At 43.3% G+C, this 19,136-nt stretch overlaps 1 protein-coding gene across 1 annotated transcript; it reads right to left on the bottom strand.

The window, feature by feature from the left end:
• Positions 1-1,993: 1,993 nt before the first annotated feature.
• Positions 1,994-16,479, bottom strand: LOC121612373 (vasopressin V2 receptor-like). Its single transcript, XM_041945208.1, has 7 exons — positions 16,209-16,479; positions 15,145-15,218; positions 8,687-9,072; positions 7,429-7,674; positions 7,035-7,181; positions 5,500-6,016; positions 1,994-4,283 (listed from the first exon to the last, which is right to left on the bottom strand). Exons 3-7 carry the CDS (start codon positions 9,068-9,070, stop codon positions 4,084-4,086), a joined length of 1,494 nt encoding a protein of 497 aa, XP_041801142.1. The 5' UTR covers positions 9,071-9,072; positions 15,145-15,218; positions 16,209-16,479; the 3' UTR covers positions 1,994-4,083.
• Between the last annotated feature and the right edge of the window lie 2,657 nt (positions 16,480-19,136).

Consider the following 19,136-nt stretch of genomic DNA (forward strand, 5'->3'; position numbering starts at 1 on the left):
AACTATTCTCACATGAGTCGCACCTACTGTCTCTGCCATGAGCATTGTTTTTGCTGCTCGCACTTCACACTCTTTGCAAAGCAGAACAAGGTCAACAAACTGCAGGCAACCTCAGTACTCAGAAAACAGACTGTATCTTTTCACGCCGGTTTCCACTTCCTCACTCTACAATAACAGTTATTGTTCCGGTTATTTCGTGTGCATGTACAGTGGTGCGTGTTCTACGTGTTGCTGCTGTAACCACGGCAGTTTGACTGTGTTTGGAGTGAATGAACTAACTGTCATGTTGAAGCTTTTGTGCTTTCCTCTGCGTTATCCCCCTCTTCCTGTCCTCTTTGGGCATCCTCTAATCCCCTTTGCCTGTTGATGCAGTCGCCAGTCAAGAACCAACCATATATGGGGAAATGCCCTTTTGTCAATCTCTCTTTTTTTTTTTTGTAAATGTCTTTTCCTACACCATGTTAGACAACCCCTTTCACATTTCACATGAAAAGGTCAACCTCAGAAATGGAGCATTTCTTTAAGTTGACATGCGCTGCTCACGGCTTGCCTGGAGCCATGAAATACTGGAAAGAAAGAAGGCGCAGACACATCACAACAAACCGTTTCTTTGCACAGAAATCCTGTGAGAGCCTGTTGAATGAGCTCCCATAAAACGGATTTTATCAGATGCTCTCCACATGCCTGTTTTTACAATGGACAAAAAAAAATTGCAGGGTTTTGTTGAGGTGTGAACACAACCACGCTTTAAGTAATGAAAACAAGGTGGGCAAGAGTGATAAAAGCTAACCTTGATCCCCCTGGCTCTCGCACATATGAGGCAAGAGGTATAATTGCTGCCAATAAAAATAAAAGTGTGGCTATATTTGGCAAAAATCACCTTGAAAACAGTTGCAGTCAAACTGTTGGTGTAATGGGTGCAGATACCTTTTATGTTAGAAAAATATATTTCCCAAAATAAACTCTCTGCTCTTTTGACAGACAGAAAGTGTAAAAAAAAAATAATCGAGCTAAAGGAACAAAAAACGAAACAAGGAAAACAATTTTGTGTTTTCAAAAGGCATAATAAATTGTCTGGCTTGTTTTTCTTTTGCTTCCTCTCCTCATAAAGCAAGATGCTCCAGTGCTCTCTGCTAACAGAGCTGGTTGTATAAGTTGGTTGGGGCGGGAGCTTAGTAGCAGCCTCGGCAGTCATCAGGTCTCTGAAGGGGTCTTGAGTTAAGCAATGCAGACACATTGCTCAGTGTAGTAAAGCTCCTGGCTCCGGGTCTGATTTATGCCGACTTTGGTCAAGGCTGGGGGGCTCCGTCATTCTTCAGAGCCACTGGATGCACTCCTTGGCTGACCCTAGATTGATTTGAAGAGGCAAGTTCACCTATTTTCCTGCCCTTGTGACAGCCACACAGAGCGCTCGTTTATTTCCCTTATACCCCCATCACAGCCACAGGGGAGGAAGCTGTGCCCCGCTGTAATGAAGAAGTGACCTTGAGTTTAGACATCAACCTTCCAGCCTGGAAACCATAAGCATCAGGATGTTCAGCATAAACACACCCACACTGACACACCACATCATTGCAAAAAAGCAGTAACCTACCCTATAGACCATCTATCATATGCTCTGACGGGGGGGCGGTGATGGTGGTTGGGGCGATAATAGCTACTGTCAGACCTTCTATCCTCAGGAAACAAGTCACGGAGAAATTCTCTGCAATGATGGGTCTAATTTTAGTGGCCGTTTGTGCCAGCAAGTTCTCCATTCATCAGGAAACATTCATTATTTAGCTGTTGTAATGCTCACTAATGGCTGCACAGACAGTGTAATGCACAGAGAGAGCGCGTTCGGCCTATCCCATCACTCTGAAAGCCTGGATGGATCTGAAGTCTGACCCTTTCAGCTGAGAAGAATCATCCTCTGACCTCTCAACTTCCTCTCAGGAAGAGGAAAATACATGTACACCCCGAGGGTTTGGGAGAAGTTCATTTATTTCCTGATATAACAAAGTAAGACACGGGACGGTTGTTGCTGCGGCCTTTCATCTGGCACAGAATCAAAGCCGAGGCTTGTGTCTCGGGAACAAATTCACAGTGGCGTGCTGAAAGCCCAAACACCCTGGCCACACAGAGGAAAAGGTGAGGCCTTTTTTCGACCCAGACGGCTGCTCCTGAGACACCTTGAAAGCATCCCAGCATTGTCCCGCCGACACGCATGACACTGCTCTCTCATGAAATAAGGATGCGTTGAACTGGCTCAAGATGAGTAAGCAGCATTTCAAAAAAGCACGCCGTCATTTACAGGAACATCTTGACTGAAATGAATAGTGTGACCACATACAGTAAATTATAACCCTAATTTATACACACAGAAAGTTGTTACCTACAGTGTGTATAGTAACTTATATAATCGCACTTTTATGAAAAAAATGTCATAACATTACAATTTTAAATCTGTCATGCAGTTGAGGGGCGTAATACATTACTCTTTACGAAGAATAAAATGTGATATAAAAACTGTACACAAACATAAGGCCGTAACAGGAACTGATATATCTATTTATCTATCTATACATATGTACACATCTCTCTCTCTCTCTCTCTCTCTTTATATATATATATATATATATATATATATATATTCATTTACACAACAATAAATAAACAGATTAAAGCACACATGGCTCATGGTGTGATGTAACATTTCCTATGATTCCTGCCCTGGTGGTTGTTCTGTCTAAGAATAACATGGCTGACATCATTCGAAGATAAATCCTGTGAGGGAGGCCCCTCTACAAACGCCCAGGCACTTGGTTTGACCGGGAGTATTCTCACTTGAAATGCTGAAGGTTTGTCATATTGAGTCCACAGTCGAGCTTCACAATGTCTTTGGTTTGACTTGTTTTCTACCACACATATCGGGCCGCTACCATTGCGAGACTTACATTCAACGTTTACCTTACACAAAATGAGATAACATCCAATGTGCCTTACATGTTCAATAAATATACTTTACATTGTTCATCACTGTACATGGAATGCTGTTTGCTGTGTTGTGTTTGGTTCCTTCCTGTATCTCCTGCTTAACGTTCGTGCTCTTGATTCGTACATTCAGGAGAGCGTGGCAGGAAGGTAACTTCATGTACCTCATATGCTGTGTTTGTACAATATACAGTCACATAATTGTGTCCTGCATGGTTGAGGAAACCTGGATTGTTCATTTGTATTCTCCCAGGCGCCCCCCCACCTCCACCCCTCCTCCTGTCCGCAGTATTCCAGCTCCTCGTGGGGCAGTGTCTCGACTCTGCTGCGCCCTCCTCATGAGTGAATCTCCATCCTTCTTGCTAACAAATCGCTATTGTTCTTCGGAACCGGATTCCTCCTGAGCGAATATGAATTCAGCCTCAAGCCTCCGTCTGTAATCCACTTTTGTTTGATTTAACAAAGTTTGTTCACATTATTAGATTTCAACTACAGCCTTCTCAGGTCTGCTCCTGCAGCTGTAACATCCATGTCATCCCCTGTCTGTTCTCCGTCCAGCCGCAGTCTCGCTCTCCCTCTCTTGCTGTCTGTATGTGTCTTTCCTTCCTTTTCCCTCAGCCTGCTGCTTTGTTTTCTCTACACCCATAGCTTTGTCTGCTGCTTTGTACATTAGGCGTGCCGTAAGGGCCATTAATGCAGTGATCCACCCATTGCATTCCTGCAGCTCTTCTCTGTCTGAGCAGTTTTTCTCACATGAATCAATGCACAGGGACCTGCTCAGCCGCAGTGAAGGTGAAAATCTCTTTACTTTCAAGACCATTTTGCATTGCAGATGCTGTCACTGACTGTCACTGTACAGTATATTCCACAGTGCCCTCATTAAGTGGTGTTGACATCTTCAATGACACCCTTCCTCACTGCTGGGGTGGAGAGGACAGGTGATTACAGATGGAGGTCCTGTTGACAGTACAGCTGTCCTTTGTTGTTGGAAACATCTGGTACAGGTCAGAGCTCTCTGTTCTCAGGCTGCGACGCCGGAGGTGGTGGTGGTGGCCGAGTCCTTGCGCCCATGCACGTCTTCTCTGTGTGTTTCTGTCTCAGTAGTCTCTATCAGTACAGGCTTTCCTTGGTGGTGGAGGTGTGTGTGGTGGTGGAGTCGTCAGGCAGGGAGCCCCGGCGGCCAGGTCCCGACCGGCAGTGCAGCAGGCTCTGCAGCTCCGTGGACACGCTGCTGGAGAAAGCTGTGTAGATCCACGGGTTGGTGCACGAGTTCAGACTGGCCAGCAGCATCAGGATAGTGAAGGCCACTCCTGCAGAGAACCCACACACACACACACATTGCATAAAGTGCATAAACACATGAACTTTCACATGAACAGTTTGTGAGCAAGAGCATTCTTCCAACTAGAGAGCGCAGTGTGCATCACATTGTTCTCTCTTCTAAAACAAACCTAAATATGCACAACAACTATTCAGTTTGTATATAAACTTTGCATGATTATTGTTTTACATTGCATTTCCCTCAGCGAAAGCAGCAGTGCTGTAAAAAGTCCTACATACATCCTTTTTTTCCCCTTCTAATAATACATCTTTATGTAATAACTGAAACATGCTTATTTCACTGCAGCCAATTGAGGGCAAGGACAAACTGATTTTAGAATACAAAGCTAGACAGGTGTGTGTGTGTGTGTGTGTGTGTGTACGTGCATGTGTGTGTGGCGGCGATAGGAGCTGCCTGCCAGTAAGGATTCATTCATGTGTATGCATACTTGGATCTGCATGTGAGTACACTCTGCATATTAATGAGCGCCTGTGTGCAAGCTTACGTGTCTTGCGCCGCGTGTCTGCTTTTGATTTCTACTATGTGTGCGAGCTGCTGGCGCTTCATCATTGTTGATGAATATGAACATCTGGTGGCATTACGAAATCAGCGGGGGATATAAACAGGTTATTTACTGGCCTCTGATGTTTATCTTCAGCCCAGAGGGCAGCCCCTCAGCCCATACTTAAGGCTACGCTAGCCTTGCTTGCTCTGTCACTGGCTGCCAGTAAAGACATCAACAGATGCTGTTCGTGTGCCAAAATGTACAGAGGCCATCCAGGGGTCTCTGGTTGTGGGTCAAAACAAACATTGTTTTTGACCTTGTATTTCACTCACTGTTACCACATCTGAGCTGGAACGAGGTGTCCTTGGAATAATAAGGGAGATCGTGTTTAGACTCAGTAAGATGGACAACAGCATTGATCAGAGGCTGCTGTCATGAACCAGACCTAATTATTTTGCTTTTGTTTTTGGCTGCAAAGCAGATAGGGTCTGCACATTTAAGGCAATTAAATGGATAAACTGGGCTTAAAGGGATCAGTCCACATCAGGAAAAACAACTTAAGTGATTCACTGGAAGTGGTTATAACCAACATGTCTATTTTTATTGCTTCTTGAGCATGAACTACACACATAATTGAATGTTACTTTCGGGCTGATATCACGGATACGCAGTTCCCGTAAAGCAAGTATATGTGGCTGACCTTGATCTGGAGGGTTGGGGTCCCAGGCCGCCCAAAGCTGGACAATGAAGAAAGGTGACCAGCAGATAGTATAGACCAGCACGATGACCAGGGTCATCCTCACTGTCTTGGACATGGCTTTAGTGATGCTTGGAGGTGGAGTGGATGGGGGTTGAGGGGGGGCGTAGTCAAGGGAGCAGCGGGGTGAGCCTGAGGCCAGCTCGTAGGACGCGTAGGACTCCTGGCAATCTGAGCTGCTCAGTATTTGCTGCTGTGTAGGCGATGTCGCTGTGGTCACATGTTCACCACGGAAATGGCTGTTATTGTGAGGGTTGTTATTCACACCCTTTAAGAGCTGTCCTCCCCTCCCGTCCCTGCCCCCTCCTCCCGACGCCCGTCTCCCCCTGTCCCTGGTCCTCTCATCCTCCTTTTTGAAGCTGTGGAAGCGGAAGAGGATTTCATTCTTCTTCAGCTCAGCCATCACCATCCTCTCTGACTTCAGGTAGATGTTATTGTGAATCTCTCGAAAGATTCTTATCTGAAAAAAACAGAATAGGGGCAGTTTTCAGGCACTCGAAGACCTATAAGGGCCTGAGGATTAAGTTTTATGACTGGCACGTGCCAGATTGAAATGCTTATCTTTGCTATTTGCAGACAATCTTGTTTGCATTGCTGCTATTACGCTGACAGGAAATTTGAAACCTAAGTGAGAGTGTGTGTTGGCCTTCACCTTTAGCCATAAACCAGTTTCAGACATTTTTTTGCAATACCGCTATTGCTCCACTCTGTTACAATCAGAAAAGTTACCATAAAGTTTTATTGCAGCAACATTATTCTTCAGGCTGTCCTGTGGAACTAAAATAATAACCTTAAATGAAGTAATAACAGGTGATTCATACTTGCAGCTATTTTTGCTTTATTTGTAATGATTTCAAGGTTTGTTGCTGCCAACCATTGCTCTTCTGCCACCTTTTGCTTTTAAAAACAGCTTTATGAGGGCACGTATCTCCAATCTACAACTCCATGCAGCACCACAGTGAAGAAAATGTCTTTAATCAGTTTGGATTTGAAACTTTTAGAATTACATCATACCTCTAAGAAAGTAAAGAGGTCCTTGATTTGAAATCTGATAATGAACAAAGGTCAGAGCTTCTATGTTTGGCTGAGATCTGGTACATTCCAATTCCTGGCAAGAGGTTCTCAGAGTGGGCAGATTTTCTGAGCAGCCGTCTCAGCAGTGGCCCTCCAAGTGCTGTGTTAATTAGGGGAAATAGCTGGACACTGGAAATATCTTTCCGCAAATAGAGCAGCAGGGCTGATGGGAGGCAGCCCAGAATGCCTATCCGCCGTGGGATGCTACATAACACCAACCGCGGTCCCCCACGGGTTATTGAACAATGCCTGCCAACTGCGCCCTTCATGAAAACAAAACAGAATTTCATTCATGCCACACGCTTCATTATTGGATAATGTTGCCTACAGCATGTAATCCCTCGTCAGTGGCTCTTTGTGGACTGTGCAGAGATCGGGAGTTCAGACAGTACAATCGGTGTTACCTGACAGATGGTAATGATGAGGGCGGGCAGGAGGAAGACCGCCACGGTCATCCAGGTGACGTACGCCTTCAGGCCCCACGGCTCAGCAAAGTGACCCCAGCACTCGTACACCCCGGGAGCCACTTCTGAGCGAGAGAAGATGAACACCTGACAGACCGAACAAAAGGAGGTGGTCAGAACACCCACAGACACGACTGTCGGTTTCCTCTTCCATCCGCTGAACTGCAATGCCCTCACTGAGCTAAAAATAGACCAACATCTTGAGTTCTACTGTAGAAATCTGGGTGTGAACACCAGCTGAGCTCTCATTTCCTATTTCACCATGTGTTTTCGTGTGTGTGAGTGTGTGTAAGTGTGTGTGAAGTATTGTTTGCATGTGTTCACCCCTCCCTACCTGCGGTATGCTGAGGACTAGAGCCAAGCCCCAGGCCACCATGACAGGGGTGTTCCAGCGGGACATTGCTCCCCCACGGTAAGCCTGCAATGGGCAGCAGATGGCATGGTGCCGGTCTACTGTCATGGCAACTATCATGTAGGAGGAGGCAAACATGCCCACAATCTGCAAGTACTTGATGGACCGGCAGAGCAAGTCAGGGCCCTGAAACCTCTCTGTGATGTCCCATATAAGCTGGGGAAGTACCTGAACACAGATTAAAAAAAGAATATTTATATGTATTTATATAAAAGTAATTCCTTGCTTGGTGGAGCATTTTTCCTAGTTTGGCTCTTTGAAATGCTGCTGAAGTCTGCTGATATTTTGTATTTCTTATTATCTTATCTTCTTTCTTATTGTAAACGAACCCAATGGAAAGACCAAAACCAACAATGAATTATCAACGATATCAAGCCTGATAGAACTTATCTCTCTGTGTCATAGACCTCCACTGTTGTCCAAAAACTATTTAATCGTTATCAATCATTATTAACACGCATACACCTGCTGCTGCTACTGCTACTGCTGTAAACTCTGTGCAGAGAACAAAATGTGTGTTAATCCGCAGCTGAAAATAGTCCCTTACAGATGCACGTTTTTATTCCTGTGCATGTGCTAAAAACTGCAGCGCCCAGCTGTTTCAGGAAATAATAATGAAACAAATTAGATACATGCTTGTGAGGTGTTCAGCAGGGACCAGGGGACTTGGGGGTGAGAAATTAACTAATTAATTAGTATTGAGAGATGGACTTGTTGGTTTTGCTCTTTTCATTAGATTTGTTGACAATATAAAAATATAGAATAACACGTCTTATCCTTTACAGGTTTAGTATTTTTGTTTTTGACAAAACTTGTTACACACGGCTGTGAATGGCTGAAACACCGCACAGTTCATTACCATGTCACTGACTTCAAAACCATTTTTACACTTCACTCTTACCTACGTCTACCTACGTTTTTTGTGTTGCTAAGCAATTGAAGCAGTACTAATTAATACTTCCAAAGACAGTTTAAAAAAATCAGCCACACAAGTCGAGTTCAACTTAGTTAAAGAGCAATTTGTAACCTGTGCTACCTTAAACAGACATTGAAAGCATCGCGGAGTCATAGACATTGTTTACATGATAAATGCTTCATCAAGCGGACAAACTAGAAGGTTGGCTGTTCACTCTCATACTTTACATTCCATACAACGGTTTCATGTAACCCGTGAACTGACCTGAAAGAGAGCCACCACCAGGTCAGCCACACACAGGTTGACCATGAACACGTGCATCGGTGCGTTGTGTTTCCTTCTCCTCAGCAGCACCCACAGCACAAAGCTATTCCCCAGGGTGGTAAGAGCCAGCACCAACCCGAGTACCGCGATCTCGGCGCGGGCCAGGCCCAGATCCCTCACCCTGGGCTGGGGCAAGGTGTGAGGCGTGGTGGTGGAGCCATTCTCAGGGAAGATCCCGAACAAGGATCCCCGGCTGTGAGAGCTATTGAGGGAGTTCAGTTCAGAGACAAACAAAGACGAGGAAGAGAAGTTGTTCCTTCCTGTGACGACCAGAGAGGAGAGGGCTAACCCATCCCAGTCCGTTTCCACGCTGATGCTTTCCATTCCTGAAAGACAAACAAAGAGCTCATGTGGAAAAGCAAATACAATCTGGTGTTCCTTTGGTTTGTTTCAGTGATGCCCTGCGCAAAATCTTCCTCAGGAGTCAAACGAGCGCAGTGTCACAAGATGCTGCGATTGTACAAGACGATTCGATCAGCAAACAATTAGCCTCCTCTGTATTATCACGATGTCCGTATCATATCTGGCCTCTTTATTAGATTTCCTCAAATTGCCCTTGAGAACTTTTACATAAGATGCATGGTGATGCAGAAATTGACAGGAACTCTTTGTTTTTGGTGCATCTGGTATTTTCACACGATCAGCAGCTTCTCTTATGCAATTTTATGAAATGTCACTGAAAGTAATGAAAGCCAGAGACTGCACCGATCATGCTGCCATGTGAATGTTGTTGTGTTTTTGGTGCTGTCTCCAATTTTTTTTAATAAGTCTTCAGTGTGTCTGTTTATCCATCTCTCAAAGCCTCAAGTTCTGTCTGACGCAAGTCCAACGTGGTTTATTTTCTTTCTCATATTTTCTCAAGGTTGAATTGACAGCTTTCCCCTCTAACCCACCACTCTTATTCCTTCACCTCCGCTCTCATAATCGCTCTCATCCCATGCTTTCCCCCATACATTCCTGTTTTCCCCTGTTTTTGTTCCCTCCCCTCCCCGGCTCTCTCTCATACACCCAGGCATTCTTCTTCCTTCCCTCAGTCACACTCCCTCTCTTGATCTCAACGAATTTTCACATTTATTTTTCTTTGCTTATAAATAAATGGCCCCCCAAAAACCGAAAGTTGATAGGAATGAGATGACAGTTTCAGAAACAGAGTTTGTGGGACTCCGGGGGCATCCTTGGTTAAATAAACTGCACGTAGAAGAAAGTCTGGAAGGGAAAACAATGGAAGATGAAAGAAGGGTGATGAAGGAAATGTGGAGAGAGGGCAGGAAAAGAAAAAAAAACAGCAGAGAAAAGGTAAAAGAATAGAGTTATGGAAAAAGGCTGATAAGATAAGGAAAGAGAAGGTCAAATATAACTCTGAGGAGAATTGCATGCTGTTATTTAACACAGTGTGAGTTGATTAACACCATATTGACGTATTATTTAGACTAATGTGCAAGGAGTGGTTTGGTGTACAAACCTTACAGCCGAACGAGTGTTGGGAAATTTTCCACTTCTAAAAATATGAGGAAAACTAAAGCGATAGTGCTGTTCAATTGAGCGCGACTAACAAGACATTACAAGGTTGTTCTCACCACTCCACTGAGACATAATGGCCAATTTGCTAGCAATAGCTTGCTCACTGCGGGGTGGATGAGATATTCACAGCTGAACATATTGTCAAGCGCTACATGCTGGCTTTGCTAGAGGAATGTATTCAGATGAATGCATGACAGGCCGGGACCCCTCCACCCTGCATGAAGGTGGAGCGGAGGGTGACAGGAGGGGAATCTGAGCGGAACCGCTTCTCTCAAGTCAGACGAAGACTCTTTGGTTTGAGTGAATCCCTGCTGCCACACCAAGCCACCTCAACGCTGCCATAAATGGCCAAACCGAGTTCAGCTTTTATTGCGCTCCTCCACATCTGCACGGTGAGTTTTTAGAAAGCGGCTCAGATATCGGTCCTGTACAAAGGTCCTCTGGATCAAAGCTGGTAATATTCTTTCTTATTATCTGTTTATTATTTTTCCCTTTTCAAGTTTTTTTTAATTAGGGGTCTAGACAACGAGGCCTTTTTTCAACGAGGAATCTCCTGGCCCCTCTTTGTCAGAATCTGAGGAGCCTTGTGCCCCTCTCTGTAATTACAGCATAATTCTTGAGAGGATTCTTTGTGCTGCCGCGCTCCTTTATACTCTCATATAATCTCATTATGTATATTTGCCCATGTGACTAATTTCTGACCCCTTTTCAAGTCTGTGAAGACAAGGCGCAATGAGTTGGAGGTGCTATAATACCGGTGTGGCCTGAGAAATTAATCTACGGTGTTACATTAATGCTAAACTAATATCTCCAAACTGTATTGAATAAAACAAAATCAAAGGATTGATTCTGTAATGGCGTCAAGCTTTTGGATTGCTCCATCTCTAAGTCATTAGCCTCTGTTCTCCTGAATTCCAGAGGGACAGAATTTTTTTTCTCCAGACGTACTCGTATCTCATTTGCATGACTGGTGCATCCAAGAAATCAAGATGGATCGTCTTAAAATTGCTCAATGGCTCAACTACAGGAGACCCACGCATAGCCCAAACTTCTGGCACCGATGTTTCCTGTCCTCAGAGGAAATTCCTTCATCTGAGGGTATGTAGAGAAGGTAAATGTTGCCTGCAGAACTGTGCTGGATGTATTCCTTTACATGCCCTGTCTCTGAAAATGTATTCTGCTATGCTCTCTCTTTAATAACACAAGCACAGCGCGGCATTCCCATCTGTCAGATCGACTTAATGTTGGGCACAAATTATTCCATCCCTCTGTGTTGGATGGACTGTAGACACTGCTTTTAGTAGTTAGCGCAGTACATTGCTTCCCTTTACTTTAAAGCTTTCAGTATGATTAATGATGAAGTCAGTTCCTCTCTTGCTTTCCTCCCAGATACAAGCCGGTGTTCAGCCATCCATTTTCTACGCCAGCACGCAATACAGTGCCTCAGGGAGGACAAAACAGGTAGTTAAAGCATGCAAGAAGACATTATAGCAAACAAACCATTCACCTCTTTCAACATCTCCTGTTTTCTGGCTGTTCACGCATGTTTTGGTCATTTCATTTGACAAACGACGTCATGTTCCAGCGATGTTCCAGATTCGAACGCTATCTGTTTGTGCCAAAGTTCTCTAAAACCATCTCAAAGTGTGTCAAGTACCAAATGTCTTAAAGAGACACATGTTCGGGATGAGATTCTAAATGTCAAAATGAAAAATATTCAACATAATTCAAGCTTAGAGGATAAACTGGTCATAAATCTGATGTGATATAAGCACATACAGAACAATGAGACTTAACCTGTTGATCAGCTGGAACGATTGTGAACAAAAACTGTGGCTCAGGCAACAAAAACGGTACTCTTAAAGGACAATAACAGTGTGCAAAGAGTAGCATCTTATTCATTCTGTATAGCTCTATGTATGTATAGAATATTGTATATTTTTGTGTATTATTCACAAATGCACACTATACCATTATAGCCCCAAACTGCCATTGCTTTTCATTCTTTTCTGCATGATCTGGAAACAAATCAACAGACTTGAAAACTGTGTTACATAATCTGCCCACAAATCAGACTTGCACTCATGCTCGTCAGTGTTGCATTATTGTTGCGTGCAGTTTGAGCACAGGCTGATTTGAAGCCTGCACCTCACAATAATGTAGCATAATGGTGACTTGAATAATGTAACAAAAATCAATGCAAATTTGATCTGCAAGGTGAAGGTTTACATAATGCAGTCAAGATTCTAGAGCTCGCTAATAGAATTTCATATTGAGTGATAATGAAAGGAATGCACTGGATGTCTGCAACGGTGGACAAAATCCACTGTTACGGTCCTGTAAGTTTCACTTGTGGTAAAATAAACTACTTTTTAAGAAACTGGAATTTGAATAAAAGTAGAACACATGAGCTGGTTACTTTCTACTGTTGCCCGCCTCCAGTCCCGTTGCCGTCTCTTGCGTGGTAGGGAAACACATTTCTCTCACTCTTTCATGCACAGAGCACCTTATTTGCATTTAAAGACACTGACAGCGCGGATGAACCTGGATGGCAGATTTAAAGCTAATCAGTAGCTAACATGAAATGGTGGCGGCTGCTTCGACGCTAGCTGTAATAATCCAGACATAATGAAAGATCCATCACTTCCCCGCCAGTCCTGTGTGTGCATGTCAGTCCCCTGATTAGTTCCCTTTCACCAGGTTTCACCCAATCTGATTAATGAGGACCCCTCTGTTCTCATTAGCAGCCGGCTGTACACTCAAACAACTAATTTGCTAATTCCCCCCTCTAATTTGCTCTTCTTCCTCTTCTCTGTTTTTCCCCTCACCTGTTATTTTTTCAGTTTTTTTTTACATGCACCCCCCTCACTCTCTCTCATTCTGTCCCAGCCAACCCACCATCTCCTCTCTGTCATTAAGGATCAAAACTGCAGGGGAAACAGTTTCTGACATGGTTGTTATTTTGGTTTGATTTGAATTATCGTCCTCATTGGCAGACTTTGGCAGCAGAAAACAGGATTAAAATGGTCTGACCCAATCTGCATCTCAGCCGACTGAAAATAAGCATATGAATCAAGCATCAGATCATGCGATATACTTGAGCTTTGGTATTCAGTGCTGCTTTTCTAAGTACAGCAAGAGACTTTATTTGCATACTGATCAATAGATTCTTACACAATAAAGGCCCAAATGAGTCATGAGGTGCCACAATCTGGGCTGTGCAGCATTTCATCTGCATGATAAAACAGGTGTGACCATGCTTTCTCCTTAAACCCCAAATATCACTAAATTAGCTCTCAGCTGACACTCTCACATGCAGCACGAATTCCCCATCTGAATGAGTTGGTTCAATGACAGATGGATACTCTGCATATATTTATGCATTTTGACTTGTGGAGACACCTGCTGTACCTATTAAAAATCAGCTCTGTAACCATGATGTATTCCTTTCTTTCATGCCACTCAGGTCCTAGTCTCCGCCACAGACTGCAGCCGATATGAGCAATAAAAGTAAACACTTCTACTCTCTTGCCCAAACAACCCATTAAATGTTAATCATGTGGGACCACACCTCATTGAACACACTGATACAGTCATTACTTGCCCACATTGCAGTTGCATGTGGGCTGTGACACTCCTTGAGTTTTGTAGTCACATATATCAGTATGAGTTTATTTCCATAATACACTGGCCAGAGAACAGAACTCACCAGGTCCAGTGTTGAAGAAGGTCTAAGTCCCTTTATCAGCACTGATAAAGCCTGTTCATAAGACCACTGACTGTTTTTCTTGTTATGTATCATTAACCAGCATACTGCCAACAAGCATGTGCCCTAAAGAAAGCAGGGCCTTTTTTCATGTGACATAACTGATCTAAAATTCAGAGTATTCCCTCTGAATAATGGAAACTGGGCCGCAGTGTTACCACATCAGCTAAAACAGGCCTGGAGGTTTGTAGTTGATATGATCAGATCCACGCCACATGATGAAATGATTCCCTGTTAGAGACCAAGCTAAATTGACCATGAAAATAACAGCAATGATGATGATGATGATTTTTCCGGATGGTGGCTACAATCAAGGAAGTCATTTTGTACATATAATAGATTGTGCCAAATACACACACACACACACACACACACACAAAATGAAGGAAAGTGTATGATTAATGGAAAAAATCCCTTTAAAGCAATTACTTTGGTTGATGCATCTTCCTGGCCTTAATCTCAAAAAGTGATTCTGTCAAACAGTGATTTTCTTTGATTTGTTTATTCAACTGACAATGTAATTTAGTTGTTATTTTTGAGAAAACTAACAAGACAAACTGCTGCAATGGTAGAGATACAGGCCTTAAGAGTGGAAAAGAGGTGTCACACACTCTGGCTCCATATACATTTCTTTTATTAGACGACGTTTCGTCCCTCAGGCTTTCTTCAAGATGCACAATCATACTTCATCATACTTCCTGCACCTCTCAACAACCCTTGGCGTGCATTACTCCCCTACTGTAAGGATACAAGCCTTCACTGAGGATTCAAGTTTGGGGTTTTGCTGTGTGAATGTTGCGTCACTGTGAAGAGAAACGTTTCATTTCCATTTCCATATTAAGAAATTAGTCGATCTGTTGTCCAAAGAGTTTAAAAGTCAGGCAATAAATCAAAGAACTTTGAAGATGGAGACCTGACCATAAACACGCAGCCACAAATGTCCTCTTTATCATCTAAACACCTTTCATTTACCATTTAAAATACGGGCAGGACACACACACACACACACACACACACATACACACACAAATAAAATCAAATAAGGACACACTAACAGACAGAAGGGAAGAGCACCCGAAGGCGAGTGTATGTGCCTTTTGTCACCTCTCACCTTGTTGTCAGTGCATGGTAAACTTTCTCACGCGTGTCCTTTTCTCCCGGTGTGTTCTGCTCTCGTCTCGGTGGCTGTGGGACAAAGCATTAAGATCCATCACAAGTACAGTCCATTAACTTTGCACGCTAGAGGAGGTCACATGAACAACCTGACAGTTCCTTTGAGCTTTTTTAATCCACAGAAAAACTGAGGGGACCATATGCATTTTCAGTTCAAGCTCTGCTGCAAAATATTTCCAATCAAACACACCGGACATACTGTTTATGTTCACATATATCACATATGTTGAAATCGGGACTGACAGGCATGATAAATACACACTGTACATATCATTACTTATGTGTAATGTGCTGAATGTTTATTATGTTCAACTGCAAAGAAACAGATGTCATTCAGATCATTTGTATGTTAAAAATCAATATCAATGTATATGTTAAATAAGTACATGGCACGTTTTTCAAATATACCAAATATATATATACTAAATAATATATGCTTTCTTTCATAGGTGTTCTTTCCAAAACAGGTGTACTGGTACTAAAAAGAGATTTGTTTAGCTTTACTCTTGTTCTATTTTATTAATTATCAAATGACACAGAAGATTTTCTTTTAGGAGAACTAGGAACTACTATTGTTATGTTAACACGAATAAGTGTTATACTAATCAGAGTACTAATAAGAGTAAGACCAATGATAGTGATGATGACACAATGACTGTGTGTAAAAGAATAAACTGAATAAACTGCAAAAATTAAAACGACAATGCAGTCTAGTAGTCTCAATAAATGGCAAAATACTGCATGCAGAGCGTGAGTTGAGATGTGTATCTCATGCGGATATGAGATACTGTAGATGTACAGACAGATGACCTAGATTAATCAGTAAACAAATCCATTCACTAGCAGTGTGTATAAGTTTGAGTTCCTGCACGCCACGGGGCCGATGTGTGTTTTCAGTGATTAGAGGAGTTATTTGAGGATTATTAGTAGTAAATAGTGTAATAATATCACTATCAGCAATCAGATCAAACATTAACAACAGAGGAATTGAAAGGCACTCACTTATGATCCACTTCAGCGGTGACAAGAAGTCAGACAGCTGTCAGGTTTTACCCAAACCATTCACATCGTCAGCGCTGGCAATCCCAGTCCCTCTGCTCAGCGTAAAACCAGCTGGCTCCTGAATGAGTTTGGGAGTACGCACAATAAAACGTCACTTCGTTTTTCTTTTGATTGTGTCAGTGTGACAGCGGAGTTCTGCAGGGTCTGAGCTGGTCCTTTGTGAGCTCTCTGACTGTATTGTCCTTCCTCTGTTGGAGTTCACAAGTGTGTGTCAGAGTAATCCATTTGATAGCCATGTGTGTCCCGGCTCCTTGTGCGTCACGTTATGCTCTTGCAATGTGCTGTGCCTCCAGCACCACCGGCAGAAATGAATCTGAGCTCCGTCTGCTCCTACCTCCCCCTCCCTACCCAACTATCCCCTCCTCCTGGGTCAACCAGCCTGTCCTCCAGGGCTGAGGGTGGAGCATGCAGCAAGGAGTGGAGGGAGGGCGTTATACATACCTATGAAGTGTATGAGAGAGAGAGAGGTGGACTGAGTACTGAGCTTATCTGCATGTGGCCTGTGTGTGTGTGCATGTGCATATGTAACTTAAAGTTAATGTTTGCATGTGTGTGTGTGTGTGTGTGTGAGCGAGTGTGGCAAAGGGAGAGTAGGGGGAAGGACAACAGAAGCACTTCCCCTCATTGTAATGATTTATGTCTGGTGTAAGTCATTGATACATGCCGCTCATGTTTTCATCCAAAGCTCTCCCTGTTTTGCACCCTGTTGTCTTCCATTCCCGTTGTTGCTGGTGGACAAGGGACGGTGCACTTCCACCCATCCAGGAATGCCGATTGGCTGACTCAGCCGGACCGACAGCAGGTCACGCCCTTGGTGAACACACAGAGCAGTGAAGGTGAGTGCAAAGGAAAAAAAAATTGCTGTCTTTCAGTTTTAATGTCAAGGCTGTCCCTCTCTCACACACACACTCTCTCACACATGATGGCAAGGAAATAAAGCTGGCATGCACACAAACACTCATAGATGAATACAATGAGTCAATTCATAAATTTGTGCATAGTCTTATGCACAAACACATGCACACACATAAATCCAACCAAACACGCAAATACCCAATACTCAAATTTATTTCGACAAGTAAATTGCAGCTTACCTTTTCCCTGAAAGTTGCAAATGACAAGGAAACTGTAGGTCATTGACATTTTACAAGTATTATGTCATGCCCATTCTGTTGCCCCCAGCAGCACTCACCAACAACACTATCCCCAGGGGGCACACTCTGTCTGTCTAGCCCAAAGCCATTCATCCCTGTCCAGCGGAGACCAAATTGTCCCATGATGTCAGATAACCTGGCCGTTTTCCTCCAGTGGTGCCTTCAGTTTCACATCAGATATCTGTAAGCATTCTGTCCTGCCGCTGAAGTGGTTGGGCTGTAAGCTCCCTGAGAATCACTCTAATATGATTATCCTGGCTCCTCTGGTTTTAGAGGACGTTTTGTGACAAAGCGCTAAAGCAGCAAAATTAATCCACAATCCACTTTGGTGGTTTAACAGCTGCACATGACAACTGATGAGAGAGAGAAGAGGGAAGGAGCAGCAACAAAAGGAAAAGGCTGGACAAAGAAACCACAGACAAAGAGGTGATTTGCTCAGCTTTAGTTTGAGTTTTAAGGTTATGAAAATACGCTCCTGTAGAGAAAGACACCCTGTATATGAAATTCTATATGTGAAAACATCAACCCACATTGTTTTACTGTTGTCTATCCCCAGGTGGACCATCTCTCACACATCATGCTCAGTCGCAGAGCGCCGCTGAAGTTTTAAAGGAATGCTGAGACCTTTAAATATCTCAATCTATGACAACCTTTTCCTCTGAGATTTCTGGCTGGACATTCTCCCACATGTTGGGGCTTATTTCCAGCTCCTAGCATTGTGCCAGAAATAAAAAATGACAGCTGTTTTCCTCTGAGAAGGAGCCTCTTCTGCAAAGACCTTTCGATGATACTTCTCAGGGACCTCTTTATGTGAACAGAGGTGTTGACAATTATAAAACATCTTGCCTTGAGGGTATGTGGGCGGGTGGTCAATCAGGGGCCCTCCTCCGCCTGGAGAAGAGAACGATGAAGGCAGTCCTGGAACAAACTGAGCGAAATTCAAAAGTGGTCGCTCAACCGCTTTTCAGTCCAAAGTGTTTCGCTTTATCGAAGACATGGCTACCATTAACCTCAACAGAGTGATTGGGTTCAACTGGATGTTCACCCAGAGGAACAGAAGTCCAACAGAGTGATTTGTCTTCCTCTAGGGGAGCCTGAATTAGGCCACGCCGTAGGATAAGAAGTGCACAGAGTGCAGAAAACACCTGGTCCGACAAAGTTGGCACTGAGAAGTTAAGAACATCTGAGCGAATCATTAACTGTCAGCCGACCCATGAATAACAGGGAGAGATGAAGAATTTGGGATTCATCTTGTGTGAATCCATAATAACCAGGAAAAGATACTGTCTGAGATTATAAAGTGTAGTTTTATTTCTATCAGAGGCCCTTTTACTGTCATTATTCTTAGAGCTCTTTTCCACAAGATGCTGCGAGCATGAATCACTTCTGCTAACCTGTCAATGACTGTCAAAAAAACACATTCCACTTCCATTTTGATGGTGAAGTTAATGCTTTTAAACAGAGCCACAGAGGTGAAGAAGAACTAAAATATGTTATTCATGTAACTGTATCTATACCACAGTGTTTCATTTATAGGTTGCTTCACCTAAATCACACTTACTTTGTTTTATTTGTACAGGTTTTAAACATCTGATCCACCCATCCTTCATCTGTGCCTTCAGCGCAATGTTATAAAAGTGGATGGAATTTTGATTGCGGTGTTCACAGCATTGAAAAAAAGCACATTTAAAAAAAAAGAATGGCAACATCTCTC

Source organism: Chelmon rostratus, chromosome 10, assembly GCF_017976325.1.
Source record: "Chelmon rostratus isolate fCheRos1 chromosome 10, fCheRos1.pri, whole genome shotgun sequence".
Lineage (NCBI taxonomy): Eukaryota > Metazoa > Chordata > Actinopteri > Chaetodontiformes > Chaetodontidae > Chelmon > Chelmon rostratus.